General features: G+C 38.0%; 1 protein-coding gene across 2 annotated transcripts in view; it reads left to right on the plus strand.

The window, feature by feature from the left end:
• Positions 1 to 18522, plus strand: part of LOC5578628 (serine-rich adhesin for platelets) — a 550189-nt gene that overhangs the window by 133507 nt on the left and 398160 nt on the right. Inside the window, exon 1 of one of the 2 annotated variants that reach the window (XM_021839243.1) lies at positions 7745 to 9448. The exons of the other annotated variant lie outside the window; for it this stretch is intronic. Coding sequence (XP_021694935.1) covers positions 9446 to 9448 — 3 coding nt within the window. The 5' untranslated portion in view covers positions 7745 to 9445. Of the gene's footprint in view, positions 1 to 7744; positions 9449 to 18522 lie in introns of those variants that run through there. 2 annotated transcript variants of the gene reach the window in all.

The following is an 18522-nucleotide window of genomic DNA, read 5'->3' on the forward strand; positions in this document are numbered from 1 at the left end:
TCTTCTTCTTCTTTCTGGCGTTACGTCCCTACTGGGACAGAGCCTGCTTCTCAGCTCAGTGTTCTTATGAGCACTTCCACAGTTATTAACTGAGAGCTTACTATGCCAATGACCATTTTTGCATGCGTATATCGTGTGGCAGGTACGAATATACTCTATGCCCTGGGAAGTCGAGAAAATTTCCAACCCGAAAAGATCCTCGACCGGTGGGATTCGAACCCACGACCCTCAGCTTGGTCTTTGCTGAATAGCTGCGCGTTTACCGCTACGGCTATCTGGGCCCGCCTGTAGATCTATATTCCCTATTAGATGAATGAACAGGTAAGAAAGGTAAACAGCGACTCGCTTCCATTTGATTAACATTAGTCGCATCACGTCACCCGAGGTGAGAACGACTCGTCTCGACTCACACGCCGCGCACAATAAGCATGGCATGAAGAGACTAGGACACTGGGTTGTTCGGTTGACGCCTACCAAAACAGTACTGAAAAGTGCTACTTTTCAGCACCGAAAAGGGTGCTGAAAAGTAGCACTTTTCAGCACTGTTTTATTTGGTAGGAAAAGTAGGCCGTTATGTTGATCAACTTCTCAATGAAAAGTTGATTAATTTGCAACGGAATAGCAAAAAATATTTTTCAGGGTTTACTATAGTACCGTTAAGTCACCAGTCACCGTGCGGCCTCCATTCACCGTGCACATATGCAAATTCCTACAGAATATTTATACAATATTCGCAAATTATTCTTTTGGCAGCAAAATAAGATAAAACTGATGAAATGAGGTAGTTCTTGTCACAAAACATTTTGATAAACCTAGTGTATGCAGTCAAAATCATGTGAATTCCGTTTAATAATGCAATTTTTCAATACTCTTAGTAGAAGCGCCAAAAATTAACATTTTTCATTTCAACGTTAAAGTATCACATTTTTCATTATTTCAACAAATTTTTGCTGCAGATACTTCTAGTAAGATGTATTTCATCGTATGAGGTGAGCCATGAGGTTTTATGCAAATCAGATTTTTTTTCTTGCGATTCAGTCGAAACACAAATGCACGGTGAATGGACCCTTTTCAATATTTATGGTTCCTTTTACCGTGCCTTAGTATAAAAGGCTTGAAATTATTGGGTAATTTTGAATTTATTGTTATATCGCGATTTAACTACTTTATATTTAGTTTTTGAGCAAATATTAGTGATTTAGTTATTTTTTCAACTTTCTATGATTTTTATTTTAATATAAGATTTGAATACCCTTAAAAGTGAGTGCGCATACTACTAGCAACATATTTTCTCCACCAACAATGTTTCTTCAAGGTACAAAATTAAATCATGTCGCAAACTATACGCACGGTGAATGGTGATATAGAATGGTGCGAGGCGACCTAAACATGATATTTGTAAACATAATTTTTGAGTATTTTTTTGTTTCGAAAATGCAAAATGTTAAAAGTTCGTCATTGTAAAGTGCTCGTTTTGGTAAGAAAAAAAATCAGGTAAAAATTTGAAGTCCGTACGTAGACGCTAAGTGGTCCCTAAAGGTATTAGGTAGAGATGAACCCTGTGCGACAAATCGAGCTTGCTGCTCTAGTGTACGCAACATGAGTACGAAAAGCCACTAGTAACAAATTGATAATCAGCATGGACTTTTAAGTAAAATAATATTTCGAGAGGGATTCGCGATAAGGGCCTATCTGACAAATCAATAACAATGAGAAAATAACCAATGAAATTTTCATGTGCAATTTTTAATCCCAATTGGAGAAAATATACTCCAACTTTAACTATATAACTTTAATACACATTTCATAAACCTAGTTTCAAAATCCCCATCAATACCACCCACATCTCCTTCAATTTTCCTAGCTATTTCGTAATAAAAAAAATATTTCGCCTTAAACGCACTCAAGAATGCCAGTATCGCCCAATGTTATGAGCCTGTAATCGATATTATTTTCAGTGTCGCCTATTACTTTTGCGCCGTGTTTTCATTCTGGTTTCAATTCAGCCCGCCATGTACGCCTTGTTTATTTTTTGTTTGCAGTGTCGCCGTTTACTCTCGCCGTGTTTTGATTTCGATTTCAGATGCGCCCATCACTTTGATAAACAAAAACACAGGCGTAATCAATACAGTGTGTGGTTTTGCATGAGATGAAGTTTCGTCTTCTACAAATTTGCGTTTTTTGAATAGTTAAATTATCGAAAGGGGAAAAGTTCAAGTGCAGTGAATAGACAATCAAGCTACAATTTCACCGCTATAGTTTTTTAAATTGTGTACATTTTGTCAGTTTCGCCTAATTCGCGAATCTTTCTAGATTTTATATTGTGGATATCTTCATAACACTGCACGCTGACATAAAATTCAAAACTACAAAGGGATCGTTCAAATATTACGTAACGCAACAGGAGGAGGGGGGTCTTCCGTAGTGTTACGGTCCTTACATTTTTTTTTTCATACAAAAGTTGTTATGTGGTAGAGGGAGGGGGTCTAAAATTGCCAAATTTTGCGTTACGTAATATTTAAATCATCCCAAAGAAAACAAACTTCTATGCTGATTATCAACGCTCGCAGAACAATTTGTTACTGGTGGTATTTCGTACTCATGCTGCGTGCACTAGAGCAGCGAGCACGATTACGCTCAAGGGGTCATCTACACCTTCAAATTTTTACCTGATTTTTTTCTTACCAAAACGAGCACTTTACAATGACGAACTTATAACATTTCGCATTTTCGAAAAATAAGGGACGGCCTAATGGCATGGATTTTTCTTCGAATAAGTGTCTTTGGTATCTTCCGTTAGTATGACAGGAACAAATACGGGATAACAATTTCAGACGCATGAGTACGGTCGTCCCGCCGCTTTGGATCAATGTTTGATGAAGTACAGAATTATTCATCATATAATTTTGGAATATAGTACTAACCCGATTTTGTTAGTCCCTTTTTCAAAAATCAAAACTGAAAGCAGAAACCTGTTCCTAAGAAATCAAATGTTAAATGTCATGAACATCACGTGACTTTGACAACTAAATAATGCGAATATCTTCCATCCCCGCGGAAAAAGTCATTGGAAAATGTTTTTCTCTGGTGATCATATCTAAACTACTTGCAGTTGGCCATATATTGGCTTAGAAAAATGCTATAAGCACTTCAATGTTTCCGAAATTTCGACATTTAACAGCTCTCAGTGAAAGCAATTTAAAAATTTGAAATCTTTTTTCGCATTAAGGACATTGAGAACTCATTGAGGTTACACATATTTTTGACTGGTATTGAAATGAAGTCATCAAAATAAAGACTTTATATTTTATAGGAAGTCAGTAAATTTCTACACAATAAAATAAAATAGTTAAACGATTTGCTTATTGCTTCAATATTGACTGTCGTTCATTTGCGTATATTGGAAATATCTGCAGTTAAATTGCAAAAAATAGGAATGTAATATTTGCTATTGTTATCCAAGTCTCAATTGTGGGCCTCGTGGCCGTGCGGTTAGAGTCGTCAGGCATTTAAGCGCATCGTGTCATGGGGTGTGGGTTCGATTCCCGCTTCAGCCATTAAAACTTTTCGTCAGAAATGTTTCTCGGCTGAGCCACTGGAGCATGCTTGTCCATTGTCTAGTGTTAAGTTACAGTCTGTGCAGCTAAATGGCTGAAGACGGTGTCCGTGTCTTTTAAGTCTCAATTAATCATAAGTCTTGATTTCAAGTGGAACATCAATTGAACTTGGTTGAGAACGATGCAGTCAAAAATTAATCTAATCATGTGATATATGCGATTTTTCAAGTTTTTTTTTACAGAGGATTTATTTTATGCAATATTTACGGAGTGATATGGGTATAGTCAAATTCGAGTAATACATATTACAATTGTTTAGAGCTTTCTGGATATTTTATTTTCACAATACTTAACTTTCCTATGCTTAGTGTTCTCTGATCATTTTGTGCTAAAGGCCCCCGTCAATAGATCTTACCCGGGCCCTCCGAAGCCCAAATCCGGCACTGTATCGAACTTAAGATAATAATAAATTGATACCAAACAAAGATATCATCTTACTGTTGAAAACAAGATATGTTTTCAACATGCTTTCTTCATGATGTTGAACTTTGCTCGAGTAATCTAAACAGCACGCAAGAAACTATGATAGAAAGTTGTACATTTTTTCTGTTCCGAGAAAATAAAATACCGACAATATCCAAAGCTGTGATTATTTATTGTGGAATATTATGAACGATTCTATAGATATGGATATCAGATAAGTTAATTCAAAAAGTAACGCGAAAAGTCCAGTAAACTTCTACAAAAATACAAACAAAATTTTGTACAAAATCAAATTACTTTTCGTCAATTTTCTTAAATAAAAAGTTCGAATAATCAGGTCAGATAATATATCTTAGGGGCGGTCCATTAATTATGTAAGGGTTTTAGGGAGGAGGGAGGGTTTGAGATTTCTTACGCGCCATACAATTTATTTTTAATTTTCATACAAAAAATCTTACCATGGGGGAGGGAGGGTCGAAAAACCCCGAAAATTGTCTTACGTAATTAATGGATCGCCCCTTAGTAGCAACAACGGAGATATAATATATTATATGATAGTTTTACTAGTGTTGAAACTAGGATTTTTTATATAAACTTCCAAACTTTGAATTCTTACCAAAATGACTGAAAGTATTCCTGCACTCAATTTCAATCATAAGATTGTAAGATAGATATGGTAAATGGAATTTCATGTTCGGTTTCGATTGCATTTGTACGCATACGGTTTCATAAGTTATATGTTCGATTTTTTTTGTTCAATTAGTTCAATTTTTGTCCACGCCGATGTACGCCGCCGCCGCCGCCGCCGCCGCCGCCGAAAATAGTCAACGGCGTGACGCCGATGACGCCGCCGCCGCCAGTACAAAAATGCTCTGACGCCGCCGCCGACCAAAAATATTTCGGCGCACAGGTCTAATACCAAACAACAAGACACGATAAGTAGAAATTGATAAGCGTGGATATCAACAATTTTTTGTCTCTCCGTTTGTGTCATCGTTCTGAAGCTCGAATTTGAACCACGGTTGCAATCGAGGTACAAATGGACCGGTTTTCGAACCGGCGTTTGCACCGATGTTCACTTTACACATGTTTGGGTTTAGGTTCAGTTTCGAGCGTTTCGGTTTGCACACGAAAACAGAGTACAATGAGAGTACCGAAACCGCCTGAACCAACGTGTTCGGTGTTCGTTTGGGAAGACTGCCATTCTTGGAGGAATTCCGGAGGAGTTCCCAAAGCAACTTTAGGGAAATTGCTTGAACACCGGAGAAATTCCTGGAGAAACTAAGGAGGATATTCGAAGCAATTCCCACTGTTGGAAAGGAACACCGTAGGAACCTTCCAGGAATTACGGAGGAACTTTCGAGGAATTGCTGGAGGAACTCCAGAGGAAGTTCTGGAAGAAATCTAGAAGAATTGCCTGTAGAAATTCGGAAGACTTTCCGATGAATTGCTGGACGAAATCCAGAAAAATTGCCAGAGAAAATCCGAAATAATTTCTTGAAGGACAAACAATTTTTTGCAGGAACTCTGGATGAACTCCTGGAGGCAGTCTAGTGAAATTCCCAGAGAATTTTTTTTTAGAAATTTCCTGAGGAACTCTGGACAAACTCCCGGAGGGAATGTAGTGATTTTTTCGAAGTAACTTCAGAAGAACTCCTAAGGGAGCTGTGAAGCATTTCCTAGGAATCATAGTGAAACTCCCATGAGTCGATGTTCCATTATTCGATATCGACACATGAAAGCATAGAAAAACTCATCATTGCATAGTTACTATGATGGCTTCCTAAGCTTTCCAAAGCATTTCTGTTCTATGGCTCGGTATTTCCATGAGTCTGTGGTCCTTCAACTCAGGGAGGTTTGACTGTACGTGAGGAACTCTGGAGAAATCCTGGAGATATAAAAAAACCAGGACGAACCATGAAGGAGCTCCAAAAGAATTCCCGGATGAATTCTAGGGAAAAATCACCGGTGAAATTCCTGGTGGAAATCCCCGAAGGAATTCCTGTAGCAAATCCCCGGAAAAAAATCTGATGGAAATCTCCGGAAAACTTTCTGGAGGAATTCCTGAAGTAAATCCCTGGAGGAATTGCTATGAAAAATCCTCTGAAGAATTCCTAAAGAATAAATAAATATATTCCTGGAATAAATGTAGAGGGATATCCCCGGAGTAATCCTTAAAATCCTCGGAGGAATTCCAAATCTCCAAAGAACTTCCTGGAGAAAATCTTTTGAAAAATTGTCTGAAAAAATCGCCGAAACAATTTCTGAAGAAAATCCCCGGAATGAATTGCTGGATGAAATACGCAGAGGAAACCTTGGATGAAATCTCGGAGAAATTATAAATTCTCTGAAAAAGTCGCCGAATGAATTTCTGTAGAAAATCCTCGCAGGAACATCTTAATGAAAAAAATCTTGACAGATATCCCAAAAATCCCTGGGATAATTTCAGAAGCAAAAATTGTAGCAATCTCAAGAAAAAGACATGTAAGGGATGGTACACAATATATGTCACGCTAAATTTCAACTTTTTTGAATCCCTCCCCCCCTTTGTCACACATTTTTTATGAACCCTTCGTAATTTTTGTAAAACTTGTCACGCTTGGCACAACCACCTCCCCTCCCTTGGAGCGTGACATAATTTGTGCATGACCCTTAAGAATCTATCTTTTTTTATGAATTCGTAAATAAATAGACGAGAAACACTGAAACAGATTTCAAAAACTGCTTGTAGGAAAACCTGAAAAACTTTGATGTTTCTATGGAATAATACTTAAATACATTATTAGAATGTCTTGATAAATCTCTGCAAGAGTTCCTAGAAGAAACTCTAGAAGAATCCTTGTCAGAATTCTTAGATCAATATCTGAAGGAATCCTTGGAGAATTTTCAACGGAATTCGCAGAGAGATCTCTTTAGTTTGATTTAGTTCAAAAATCTTTTAGAAGAGTTTCTGTAATTTCCAACTCATATGTTCTTTTTCCAAATCTAGGAATTTTAAAAAAGCTAATAATTTAAAATTGTCTTCCAAATGTCTTCACAAATTCTGAAAAGTCTTCCAAATATCTTCCACACTACTCAAATGTCTTCCAATGGAAGACATGTCTTCCAACCTGGCATCCCTGTTCACTACACTACTGGGTAAATTGGATCAAAGCTTAGCACATCATCCTACCTGAAAACAAAAAAACAAAAAAGTTAGGGAGTGGAATCCTATTCTATTCAGATATGAGTTTGTTTTGGCTGGTGATCGATGTGATATTTTGGATGGATTAATCAGTTCTCTAATTTGGCAACCACTCCCGTTATCTTGCTTCGAGATCGAGATCGCTTGCTCTCCGCTCCATTTTTCGACAACTCAACGGTGCATCGGGAGTCACTCACATTTTCTCTCGGTAACCTCCTCACCAATCGACGACAATCCCCACAGTGTGTGCAACGCTGGCGTTGCTTGGGTGGCAAATTTTTCGTTTTCCACTCAACTCAGACAAACTCCAGATGCCTTCACTCTATTAGATACCTTCTGTTGTTCACCCCACCGAATTGCCGCCGCGAATATCGACTAAACAAACCCCCCGTGCTTACCCCACGGCTTTGGATACGCGAGGTGACGGCAAACTGAGTCACTCACTCTCCCGCGTTGTGCTCCGTGGTTTCCGCATTCGGTGGCTCTCTCTTCGTCATCGGCGATGGTCGCGAGGTGACTCACCACCAGACGGTCGTTGGTTGCCAGTTGAGCAATACGCGTGTGTGTCGCGCCGTCGTGAGTCCCTCCTTCTGTGCTCGGCTCGCGTAAGCTGTACCTAGAAGCTGAAAAGTGTGTACACTCTATCGATTGGGGTGCGTGATCGTGCGTGGTGTCTTGTCGTGAAAGTTCTGACTGTGACAAAAAGGGAATAGAGTGAGAGTATTATCCAGAAGAATACGGTTCGTGAGCCCGATTGGAAGGTTTAGATTCATTCGTTTGATAGTGGGTTCCGTTCCGTTCCGGCTGGATCGTTTTCCATCAGTTAGTGAACGTACGTGGATGTTGGAAGAATACAGCGCGCGAGTGTTCGTTTCATAACGTTACGCTACAGTGATCATCGCAGCAGGCACAGTTTGGGAAGGTGCGTCACGGGTTGTTTCCCCGTTGGATTGCTTGGATTCGAACCAAACGACACGAATTCTTTTGGACAGGTTGCTGCGATCTGTGGTGCTCAAGTGGATTGGCAGCATTACGGAGCCGCGTACGATAATTGTGGCTAACACTGCGAGTGAGAGTTGCACTACGGTTTAAACAATTGTTTTCCGAACGCAGTAAAATTGTTTTCCAAAACAGCTGCGGTGAAACGTGTCGGGCATGGTGTAGCTACACAGTGAGAAAAAATAACAAACCCGCAAGGTTATGGGCCCCGTTCCTTTGTTGATTGTTAATACCCGTCGACGGGTTGTTGCACAGTGTTTCGTCGACGTCAACGTCGCCGCCGTCTCTAGTCTGTTATTGATGTATTGTTATCGTTAATAGATAAAATACGGGACGGGTGAAAGATGCCGCAGACCAAACCCTCCGAGTGTTAGGAAGCCCCACCTCAAGATGCGAAAATTAGATGATTACCATTAATTAGATTAGTGATTGTGTGAGAATCGGCGTCTGTGCGTCCAATTTGGATTGTTGTTCAGGTTCAGGCGGCAGGCAGTTAAGCCAAAGAAGACGGAAAACTCATAAATCTATTCATCGCCAAAGTGAACCGGCTTCTTAAACCCTAAAGTGCGTTGTTCAGAGAAAAAAAAAACGAAGAAAAGAGATCAACCAGAGTGCAGCGGTTTAAGTGGCTCCGATTGGTGGTGTGTGAACCAGTTCCGCTGCAACCCAGACTGGGCCCAATGGAGCATCGAGATCAATGGCCCAGCTACAGCATTTTGGACGGACACGAAGAGCTAATTGAACGAAGAGAACTTCGGCGGAAAAGCGTCCGTCGTTAATGAGCTGCACACTATACATACAAACTAGATGTAAACACATACACACTTGAGTACTAGTGCTAATTGGGATGTTTGATTTTGGCGGAAGGAAATTTTCTGTTGCAAGCTAAGCTGATCGTCGAGTGCGATAATTGCCGGTGTCCTGTACGTGCTTCCAGTTTCCGCGTGTTTTTGCTCCGAAGAAATTGCCGTGAAGATTCGACGATTGTGCAGTGAAGTGCAGTGCCTTACAACAACAAGGAAGGAGCGATCTGGTGATAAAAATTGATTGGAAAATTGGCCAAAAAGTGTGATTTATTGGATAATTTGGAGCTGTCGCCAGTCGTCAGCTGAGAGGAGATTTCACCGTTTTTTTTGGAGTTTGACGAACCTGTTCCCCTCTACCACTGAGTTTGGCGCGTGGCGAGAAGCTGTCGGCAACTGCACGTGGATGTGATTTCTGAATGGTAAATACGTTTGCAAGTCTGCATTTTTTCTATGTGCATATGGATATTGGAGACAAAACGTTGCATCGCTGGGGTTGCGCTGTTGGGTTTTAACGATGCATTGCAAGTGACAAGTGATCGTCGAGCTGTGGATAATGACAAAAGACTTATTGTATGCCGTCGAAGACAGTATGAATTCAGAGGGCTGTGAAATGACTTGATTAATTCGAATAAGGATTCAACAGCTAGTGGGTCGGTCAACATACGGTTATTTCACAGATAACGACGAAAATCTATCGTAGTGTGCACGTGATTCCTACTCAGATTGCTCGAGGAAAACTTAGAGATTTTTTATGGTGATTCTTCCTGAGATTTCTCCAGGACTCATCCAAGAATAACTATGAATTCCTCAATAGATTCCCTCAGAAATTCTTCCATGGAATTGGTACAATAATTTCTTCAATGATTTCTCAAAAGATAGTGAAAGTAGATTCTTCAGAATCACAAAAAAACATCAGCAGCCCAACGTTGATTGATTATTCTAGTAATTTTCAGAGTAATCACTCCGGAAATTCACACAGCAAATTTTCGAAGATTCCCTACTTCCTTCTTGAGAAAAAGCCGTTGGATATCTCTGGAATTATTCCTGAAGATATCCTTAGGTAATTTGAATTAGCAAATTTTCGAAATAATTTTTCTTTGTTTGCAGTTCAGATGTTCAGATGCAATGTCATGTCAAAGTTTGAAGTTCAGAAGCAATGTCATGTCAAACAGTGTTCGTTGTATAAAAAATAATCAATCGTTGATCAAGGCAAAGAAATCCTTGATATAACTGAGAGCTTGACCGCAAATGAATATCGTGTGAAATGAAGCTCTTGACAAATTCGGCAGAACCTGGAGGTTCATAGCGTTTACCGCTACGGACTGAGAGGTCAGTCAAGCATCTAACAAGGTTTAAAAGAATAAGTATATAGCATTCGATATTATTTTTCAAGCTTCTGGACTAAGCTCTATCAACCTTCTATCAGATATTCCCAAATCTTCTAAAAAGGTTCCACCAAGCTTCTGAAAAGACTCCGGTGAGCATCTAAAGCATTTGGAGCTGGAGTCTGCTTTGCGAATCTAGTTAAAACAAGTCTCTAAGATTCTATCGAAAGCTTTTCTAACCTATTAGAAGTAGCTCTTCAATGCTTCTGAAGGAAGCTCTGACATTTTTTTCAAGAATCCATCTATCCAGTTTCTAGAACAAAATCCTCTTATTATATGAAAAACTCTCTCCATGCTGCCGTCGACAGTTGTCTAACGAAGATTTCGAGAACCTCATTCATGCTTCCAGAACAAGCTTTGCCTATTTTGTGGAAGAAACTCTGCTAGTATTTTAGATTTTTTAACTTCAAAAAACCCTCAAGCTATTGGAGGTTCGACAAATGTTGAGAACAAGCTCTCTGAGATTCCCTCACAAGATATCTGAACGGTCTTTTGGACGAGGCTCTTTCAAGCTTCTGCATGAAACTCTTAATCTTCCAGTTGTCGTGTGTTCTTGCAAGCTTCAAGCAGAGTAAGTACTCTTCTGGTACGCTTGTGGAAGGAATTTCTCCAAGCTACTAAAATAAACAAAATAAAGCTTTTCAAGAAGCTTCTGAGCCTCTTGAGAAACCTCTGTCGAGCTTTAGTAGATCTACAAGCTAAATGTTGAAAATGTTTCCATTAGAAGCTCCCTAAGATTCCGTCATATGTTTTCTAAACCTGCACGGGTAGAAATCTGAATTCCAAAATCATGATTGTGCACCCGGATATCATCATTCCAGAGTGCCAGAGTAGCCAAGTTAAGAATTTTTCTTCTTCTTCTTCTTTCTGGCGTTACGTCCCCACTGGGACAGAGCCTGCTTCTCAGATTAGTGTTCTTATGAGCACTTCCACAGTTATTAACTGAGAGCTTACTATGCCAATGACCATTTTTGCATGTGTATATCGTGTGGCAGGTACGAAGATACTCTATGCCCTGGGAGTCGAGAAAATTTCCAACCCGAAAAGATCCTCGACCGGTGGGATTCGAACCCACGACCCTCAGCTTGGTCTTGCTTGGTCTTAAGAATTTTTATGACTTGTAAATCATGATGTGGTAATCAGATTTTTATCCGTGTGTGTTCTAGACAAAGCTCTTCCAGGCTTCTGTATAGAGCTTAGAAAAACTTTTGAAAAACTTATGGCATGTTTATGGTGGAAAATCAGTCACGCTGCTAGACAAAATTCTATTGACCACCTGGAGGAAGTTCTGCTTATTTTGAATCCACCAAGCTTCATGCAGACGCTCCAAAAGCTTATGGAATCAATACCTCCAAGCTATTGAGAGAAGTTCCATCAAACTTCTAGATGAAATGCAATGAAGCTCTCTCAAACATTTGCTGAAAATTCTGTTGATTGTGAAGATTTGAGATTCTGTTAAGTTACTGGAAGATTTTCTGTCAATCTAAAAAAGAAGCTCTGTCAATTTTATGGAAAGCTTCTGACCTTAAGGTTTCTTTTGGACTTGAGGTATCTTCCTATTCGACCAATCTTTGACAAAAAACTTTCTACCGAATGGCTCACGCCTTTTTAAGACTTTAGAATTCTGTACTAAATAGACGTCTGAAGAATACTTTTCCTAGCTTTTACTGCTAAAAACTAGGACGTCCGATTTGAATACGGTCTTCAATAAAGTAGTAGCTACAGGGTGTCCTGGAATTCCACATGAACATACGGGAAACATCCGGAAATTTGTAGAACACACCGGGAAAACATGAATTCCAAATACTATCATTTCGATTTTGTTTCGAAAATTTAAAATTTTTCCACGACTGCTTGACAACTCGAACTTATTAAAATAACTTTTGGTATGATGCTAAAAAGAGTATTTTTTTTTAGCTATGTCCTGTAGAATACATCGTTGGTTTCATTGAGTGACATTTAGCAATTTTTCCTTAAAATTAATACCGATTTTATGTAACATGTTTTGTAGATTTCTGGTGGCAAGAGACGAATTCTTGATGAGATCTTTGCATGAATTGCAATAAGTGGCGAGATAAGTATTCTCGGGCAAATGTTTGCTTAGTTCTTGTTGAGATTCTTGGCATAATATTTGATGCCTTTCTGGGAAGATGCGGTTTCTCAAAAAAAAAAAAAAAAAAACGATAAAGTTGCCAATAGTTGTATGTACTATGGGATATTAAACATCCAAGAGCAAGCAGATGGAAAATTCACCATAACCAACCCCCCCCCCCTCCCCACAAGTGCATACCAACGCAAAACAAACATAACAAACTCGCAAACAGGCTTGGTGTGAGTAAGTTCGCACCCGACTGCTCGCGAGAACATATAAAAAGAAATAGCAAAAAGTTCGTGAACACTCACTCGCGAGTAACCGAACAAGGTGTGATTTATTACGGTTTTGATAGATACATCAATTGTTTATCCATCAAATCGACAGTAAACTACCAGTTTGTAGTCGAAAACCCTCGAAAACCAGAAATCACTAAGGGAGAAAAGCTTTTTCCCCAAAAGCGGATTTCCTGGAGCAAGCTCTGAAGAAATATCTCTAACCATCCCTTGAAACACCGCTAGAAGAATCTCTAGTGGATTTTCTGAAAGTTTGCCAAAGTCTCTAAACAAATACTGTTGCGCAGTTCAAGAGTAGTAGCTTCCCAAAGGTGGTCTCAAGATTTCTTCCTGATATTTTTTGACTAATTCGTGCACAAATTTTGCCAGTTATGTTATTATAAGAGTTTATCCGAAGATTCCCACAGGTGTTGTTACAAGAAATTCCACAACGATTTAATTCAAAGTTGATGAAGGATGATCTACGTCCGATTTTACAGTCCTTCCAGGCATTGTCATATTGATTTCAACAATTTCCTCATCCAAAATTACTCCAGAGCGTCCTCCAGGGAATATTTTATGAAATGATCTCATTTTGTCAACCCCTTTTCACAGAGAACTTTTTGTTGTCACCGTTTCATTATTGCATTTTCTCCGAATTTGTTATAATCCGGGTTACTTACTCTGAATGCTTATAACACAAGAAGGAGATAATATGATAAATTACTTACAAACTCGGGTCATCTTCCAAGAATTCCTCAATATTATCGTCCTGGAATTGAGTTACTCCTACAACAAACAACAAAACTAATAAAAATGCTTACAAACAAAAAATATTCATGCTTTCAAACAATTTCTCGAATAATTCGTCAAGTAAAATCTTCATGGATTTTCCATAGTTCATTTAAGATTTTTTACCAGCTAGTACTACAGTAATTCCTCTGATCATCACTACACAAATTTCTTCAGGGATTTCGTCCGATCATTTCCAAGGAATTCCTGCATGACATTATCCAGAGACTTCAACAGTGAATGAAAAATCCTTGATCCTTGATTGGAACTATCCTCGAAAAATAACTGGAACAATTATTTTCATTGGGAAGTTTTTCAACGAATGTCTGAAGGAACCTTAGTAGGGATCTTTGGAGTAGGTAATTTCTTTAGGTATTTTTAGAGGAATTTCTGTTTCAATGATAGAATCATTGGATAAATTCATGCAGAGCTTAACACTTTATTGAAAAACGTCTGAAAACATTTTTGGAGGAATTCCTTATGGTACATCTGAGGTAACTTCGGTGGTTATCCTTAGAAAAAAAACCTTAAGGGTATCTAAAACGAAACTCTTGGAGGAATTCATTAAGTTCGTAAAAATCACTTAATGAACTCCTGAAGTAATTTTTAGAACAAAGTCTGGAGGAAACTTTGGAAAAATACCTAAATCAATTCCTAAAGAAAAAATGAAAAAAAAAAATTACATAGAAATGAAAAGAGTAAAAAAAAAACCTTAGGTAAATGACTGGTAAAATTCTCTTATCTTCTAGTTCCTGTTAGGTTATTTTTTCGTTTTCTTAGTACCTTTTTGTTCCCTTTTTGGTCTCTTTTATGATCCTGGTCTCGTTTTTAGATACGAGGTCTCTAAAATTCTATGTTCAGGACACTTAGTCGCTAGGATGCCGGTGCCATTAGTGGACTACCTAAGCTATAAAAAATCATGATAAAATAACGAAAAGCCTTAACGGAGATCTTCTGGCGTCAACAGAAAGATTTCAACCTCTACTATATGGAAAAAATATAAAAAGAGTGATAAAACTAATTTTTTAACATAAAATCGCTTGAGCCACTATTGGTACACGTGTTCCAGTAACCCTCGTAACAGCAATTAATATCTTTCGAATGAAGCATAAAGATCATCTCTGGGGCTTTTCTTCATTTTTATACATCCGTTTTAAAAATTGCCTTCATCCGTTGATCCACTACTGGAGCACGACGGCAGCTACTGGTGCAAGGGAGCCAATTTTTTGCATAAACTTAATTATTTATATGACTTTTTGGTAAAATAAAAAGTTGAAATTTGGCAAATCGACTAAACTAGAGACGATCTATCCACCAAAAATAGCACATGTCGTTTTTATCGAAAAATGTTTGTTTTATTCCATAGTCCAATCTACTGGTACATTACAACCAATGGTACCGGCACCCTACTAGCCTTCAAATCGAATATTTTGAAAATTAAATCAAATGCATACATATGCACTTAGAACAAATTGCAGTATCCTGTGAAATAAATCATCGAATTTGAAGTGTAAACAACAAAAATACAAATTTTCCTGTGAAATCTACTATTTTACCGCAAAAAATCCGTGGAAGAAACAAATTTACTGTAACCGTGTGAAATACTAACGAACAATCAGTTTTATTTTCCGCGAACTTCTGTGAAATCATTTGACAGCAGCTCTGGCAGGCATGAGCACCTTTTGTTTCACTTTTCGCACACCATTAACAAGCAGTGAACGTTGACTTAGTGGTAGAAAGCCTGCTTTCTAATCGGTAGGTCGGGAGTTCGATTCCCGGTCGGAACTTTTCGAGTTTTTCTCTATGATTTACAGATTGTTCCGAAAAATCCGAATTATTCTTTAAGTGTGTACGATCATACGTCTGGAAAATATCAAGCCGCATGGTCATATTGTCACCCCATTTTACAATTTGTAGACCTCCTGGAAAAAAAACGGGAATTGGAAAACTTATTTTTAATGGATACCCTGTGTGTAGGTAAATGTAACAATTTCAACCCTCACAGGCACATGGAAAAAACCTATAGGCGATTTAGGAAATGTCTTTCTTGTATAGTAATTATGATCCAGGTTTTCACAAGCTTGTGAAATTTCCATCGATAATCCTAGACATCTATTGAAAACGTTTTCTAAAATTTCATTCTAAGAAATGATATTAATATGATTGATTGATTAAGAAAATATTGCCAAGTATCTGTCGGTTACTTCCAGGAGAAAATTAGGTTCCAAACATTTACCGCGAACGTTCGATATAGTCAAGACATTGATGTCTTGAATGAACGAAGACCTTCAATGAAATCAAAAGTTTAAAGTTTCTCCTGGCCGAGTAACAGAGTCGTCCAAGATCCTTCGAATACGTCCGGCGTGCGCTTGCTCTTGCGTTGGTCAAACAATAAACCAGGATCAACCAGGATCTTCGGTGAACAATTCGTGTTCTGCTTTTTGATCAATTATTATCGAGAATCTGGTTAGAAGTGGTATATACTATGGAATCGCATTACTAGTGAATCTAGACTGCCAGATAATTACCTCACCCCACTAACACAAACTTTTTTCCTTGACAACTGTGGAGATGCAGAGGTCTACTCGGTCCCTAGTAAAAATGGTTGCCTAACTAACGTCCCTTCATCTTCCCCGATGATCGTAAGGACGAGGCCGGTGTCGATATTGGCTTGTAGATTTTGAGTTCTCAAAATGTGGACATTGAGGATAGTTAACTCAGTCCAAGCCCCATTCATTGATCTCTGTGTGGTTTCGATGGGGGAACATTTAACATAAATACGTTTCACATAATAGACATTTGGGATAATGTGAATCCTACTTTTAGAATGCTACCTGTTCTAGTATGAAACTGTTTTATGCGATTATGGCAACAGTGCTTATATGAAACGACCTTATGGGAAATGACCACCGTTCGATTGCGCTGGCCATTCATACAGTACACAGTGGTTCAATTAATCGATTTCACGATCAAAATAGAATAATTTCAAAACTTTTGGTTCTAGATGTGTCTTTTATGAAGCTTCTTGATATAATAAGGCGCGTCTCCTAGTATTATGAGTTAGATGACAAAAAAGTGAGATAAAACTATATATTTTCAAAAAATAAATATTAAAGATTTTACGTCTTTGGCAAGGTAGAATACGTGATTACAAACAACTTTGCCGAAGACGCAAAATTTCGGTGGTAGGTCATTTGGCATAAAGTCGTTTGGCATAAAGTCGTTTGGCATAATGGTCATTTGGTATAAAGTCGTTTGGCATAACGGTCGTTTGGCATAATGGTCGTTTGGCATAATGAGTCTGAAACCAAGAATTTCTTAAGATGAGATTCGGGCTTGTTTTGGAGTCAATAATTGACAATAATTGATACAAAATGTCACTTTATTCTACAAACATATGCACTTGAATAAACTAAAGCATATTAGGAAAGTTATTGTCAATAATATTTTATAATTTATGCAGAAATTACCCTTCTTTCAAAGAATTAATCTTCTTTTGAGTTCCGCTATTGGAATATTTTTTTGCACTGAAGATTTTGATATATTTAGCACTAATTTACCCTTCTTTCAAACATTGGATTTTTTTTAATATGATGTAACCAATTATAGGCATAAAAACTGTTCATTTGAAATTAAAACAAATTTCACCTTCTTTTATACATAGGCTGTTTTTTAAGATTTCTTTAGTTTTTAGATATTTTGTTGTTCCCAACTGACAAAATGGCGGCAATTGATAACATTGATCTGTTCAAGTTATCAGCGAAAAGAGTTATCGATTACTGCAGTTACTTTGATGGGTTGTGCTACTTTTCCCGTAATGTCGGTTCCCTAAATGTCATTACCCCGAACGCCAATATTCCGAATACCAGTTTCCCGAATATCCCGCTTCAACAAAAAGTCCACTTCCCCGAAAAGTTTGTGGCACTCATACTTGTCGTAACTTTAAACATTTCAGGGTGGTGAGCGAACTGACCATCTGATATGCACCCTTCTTTATTTAATTGGCAGTTCTTTCGAGTTTTACCGTCCTCAATATTTTTGCCAACATAAGTATAGCCAAGAATGACAGAATACCAGCTTCTTTTGATTGCTTATCGTTCTTGCTCGGTCACCTTCCAGCCACTAAAGACTATTATAGCACCTATTTAATCTGCATCACTAGGAACTGGCATTCAGAGAAACGACATTCAGAGAAACGACATTCGGGGAAAAGTAGGACAACCCAACTAACATTCACTCATTTAACAAACACCATTATGGCAGTTTTATCCAGCATCATGTTTTATAACATTTTAATAATTTCCATTGCCAACATTTGTTAAAGCATTGATCACACAAATTTGGAGAAACTTTAAAGCATGTCGTTGAATACCAACTTTATTTTTCAGCTTTAAAAACGTTTTACAAGCATTTAGTTAGGCTTTATACGGCTGGTCTAAAAATAATTAAAGACTAATAAAAACAAAAAAATATTTTTCTGGGCACTTTATAAATGTAGTGTGCACTATTATTATGATAGTATAACAATCTTATTTAAAAATCGCGTATACAACTGGATTCGAACTCGAGACCTTCCAATCGTCAGCGGTATGCCTTGCCATCTGCGCCATCCTAGAATTGATGATTATACCGTCCAGTGCAAAATATAAACTTCTCATAGCTGAATATTGACCATGTTCGAGCTTCTATTGGACAACGTCTAATCAACACATGGTACGCTAATCTACAACTGAACAAGCATATTATTCAGCTGCTGTTTAGTGCTGATCCAAGCTGAGTTCAGTCGGCTATTTTTAGCGCACAGTGAGAAAATTTATGTCGATGTTGATCAAAATAATGTTTATTTACACAAAGTAAAAACAGTCTGAAATGATTAATCTAATTTCATAATAAGTTTTAGTTTGTTCAAAACTGATTAATAAACTTAAATAATTTTATAGATTATAGTT

The sequence above is a fragment of the Aedes aegypti genome, chromosome 1 (assembly GCF_002204515.2).
Source record: "Aedes aegypti strain LVP_AGWG chromosome 1, AaegL5.0 Primary Assembly, whole genome shotgun sequence".
Lineage (NCBI taxonomy): Eukaryota > Metazoa > Arthropoda > Insecta > Diptera > Culicidae > Aedes > Aedes aegypti.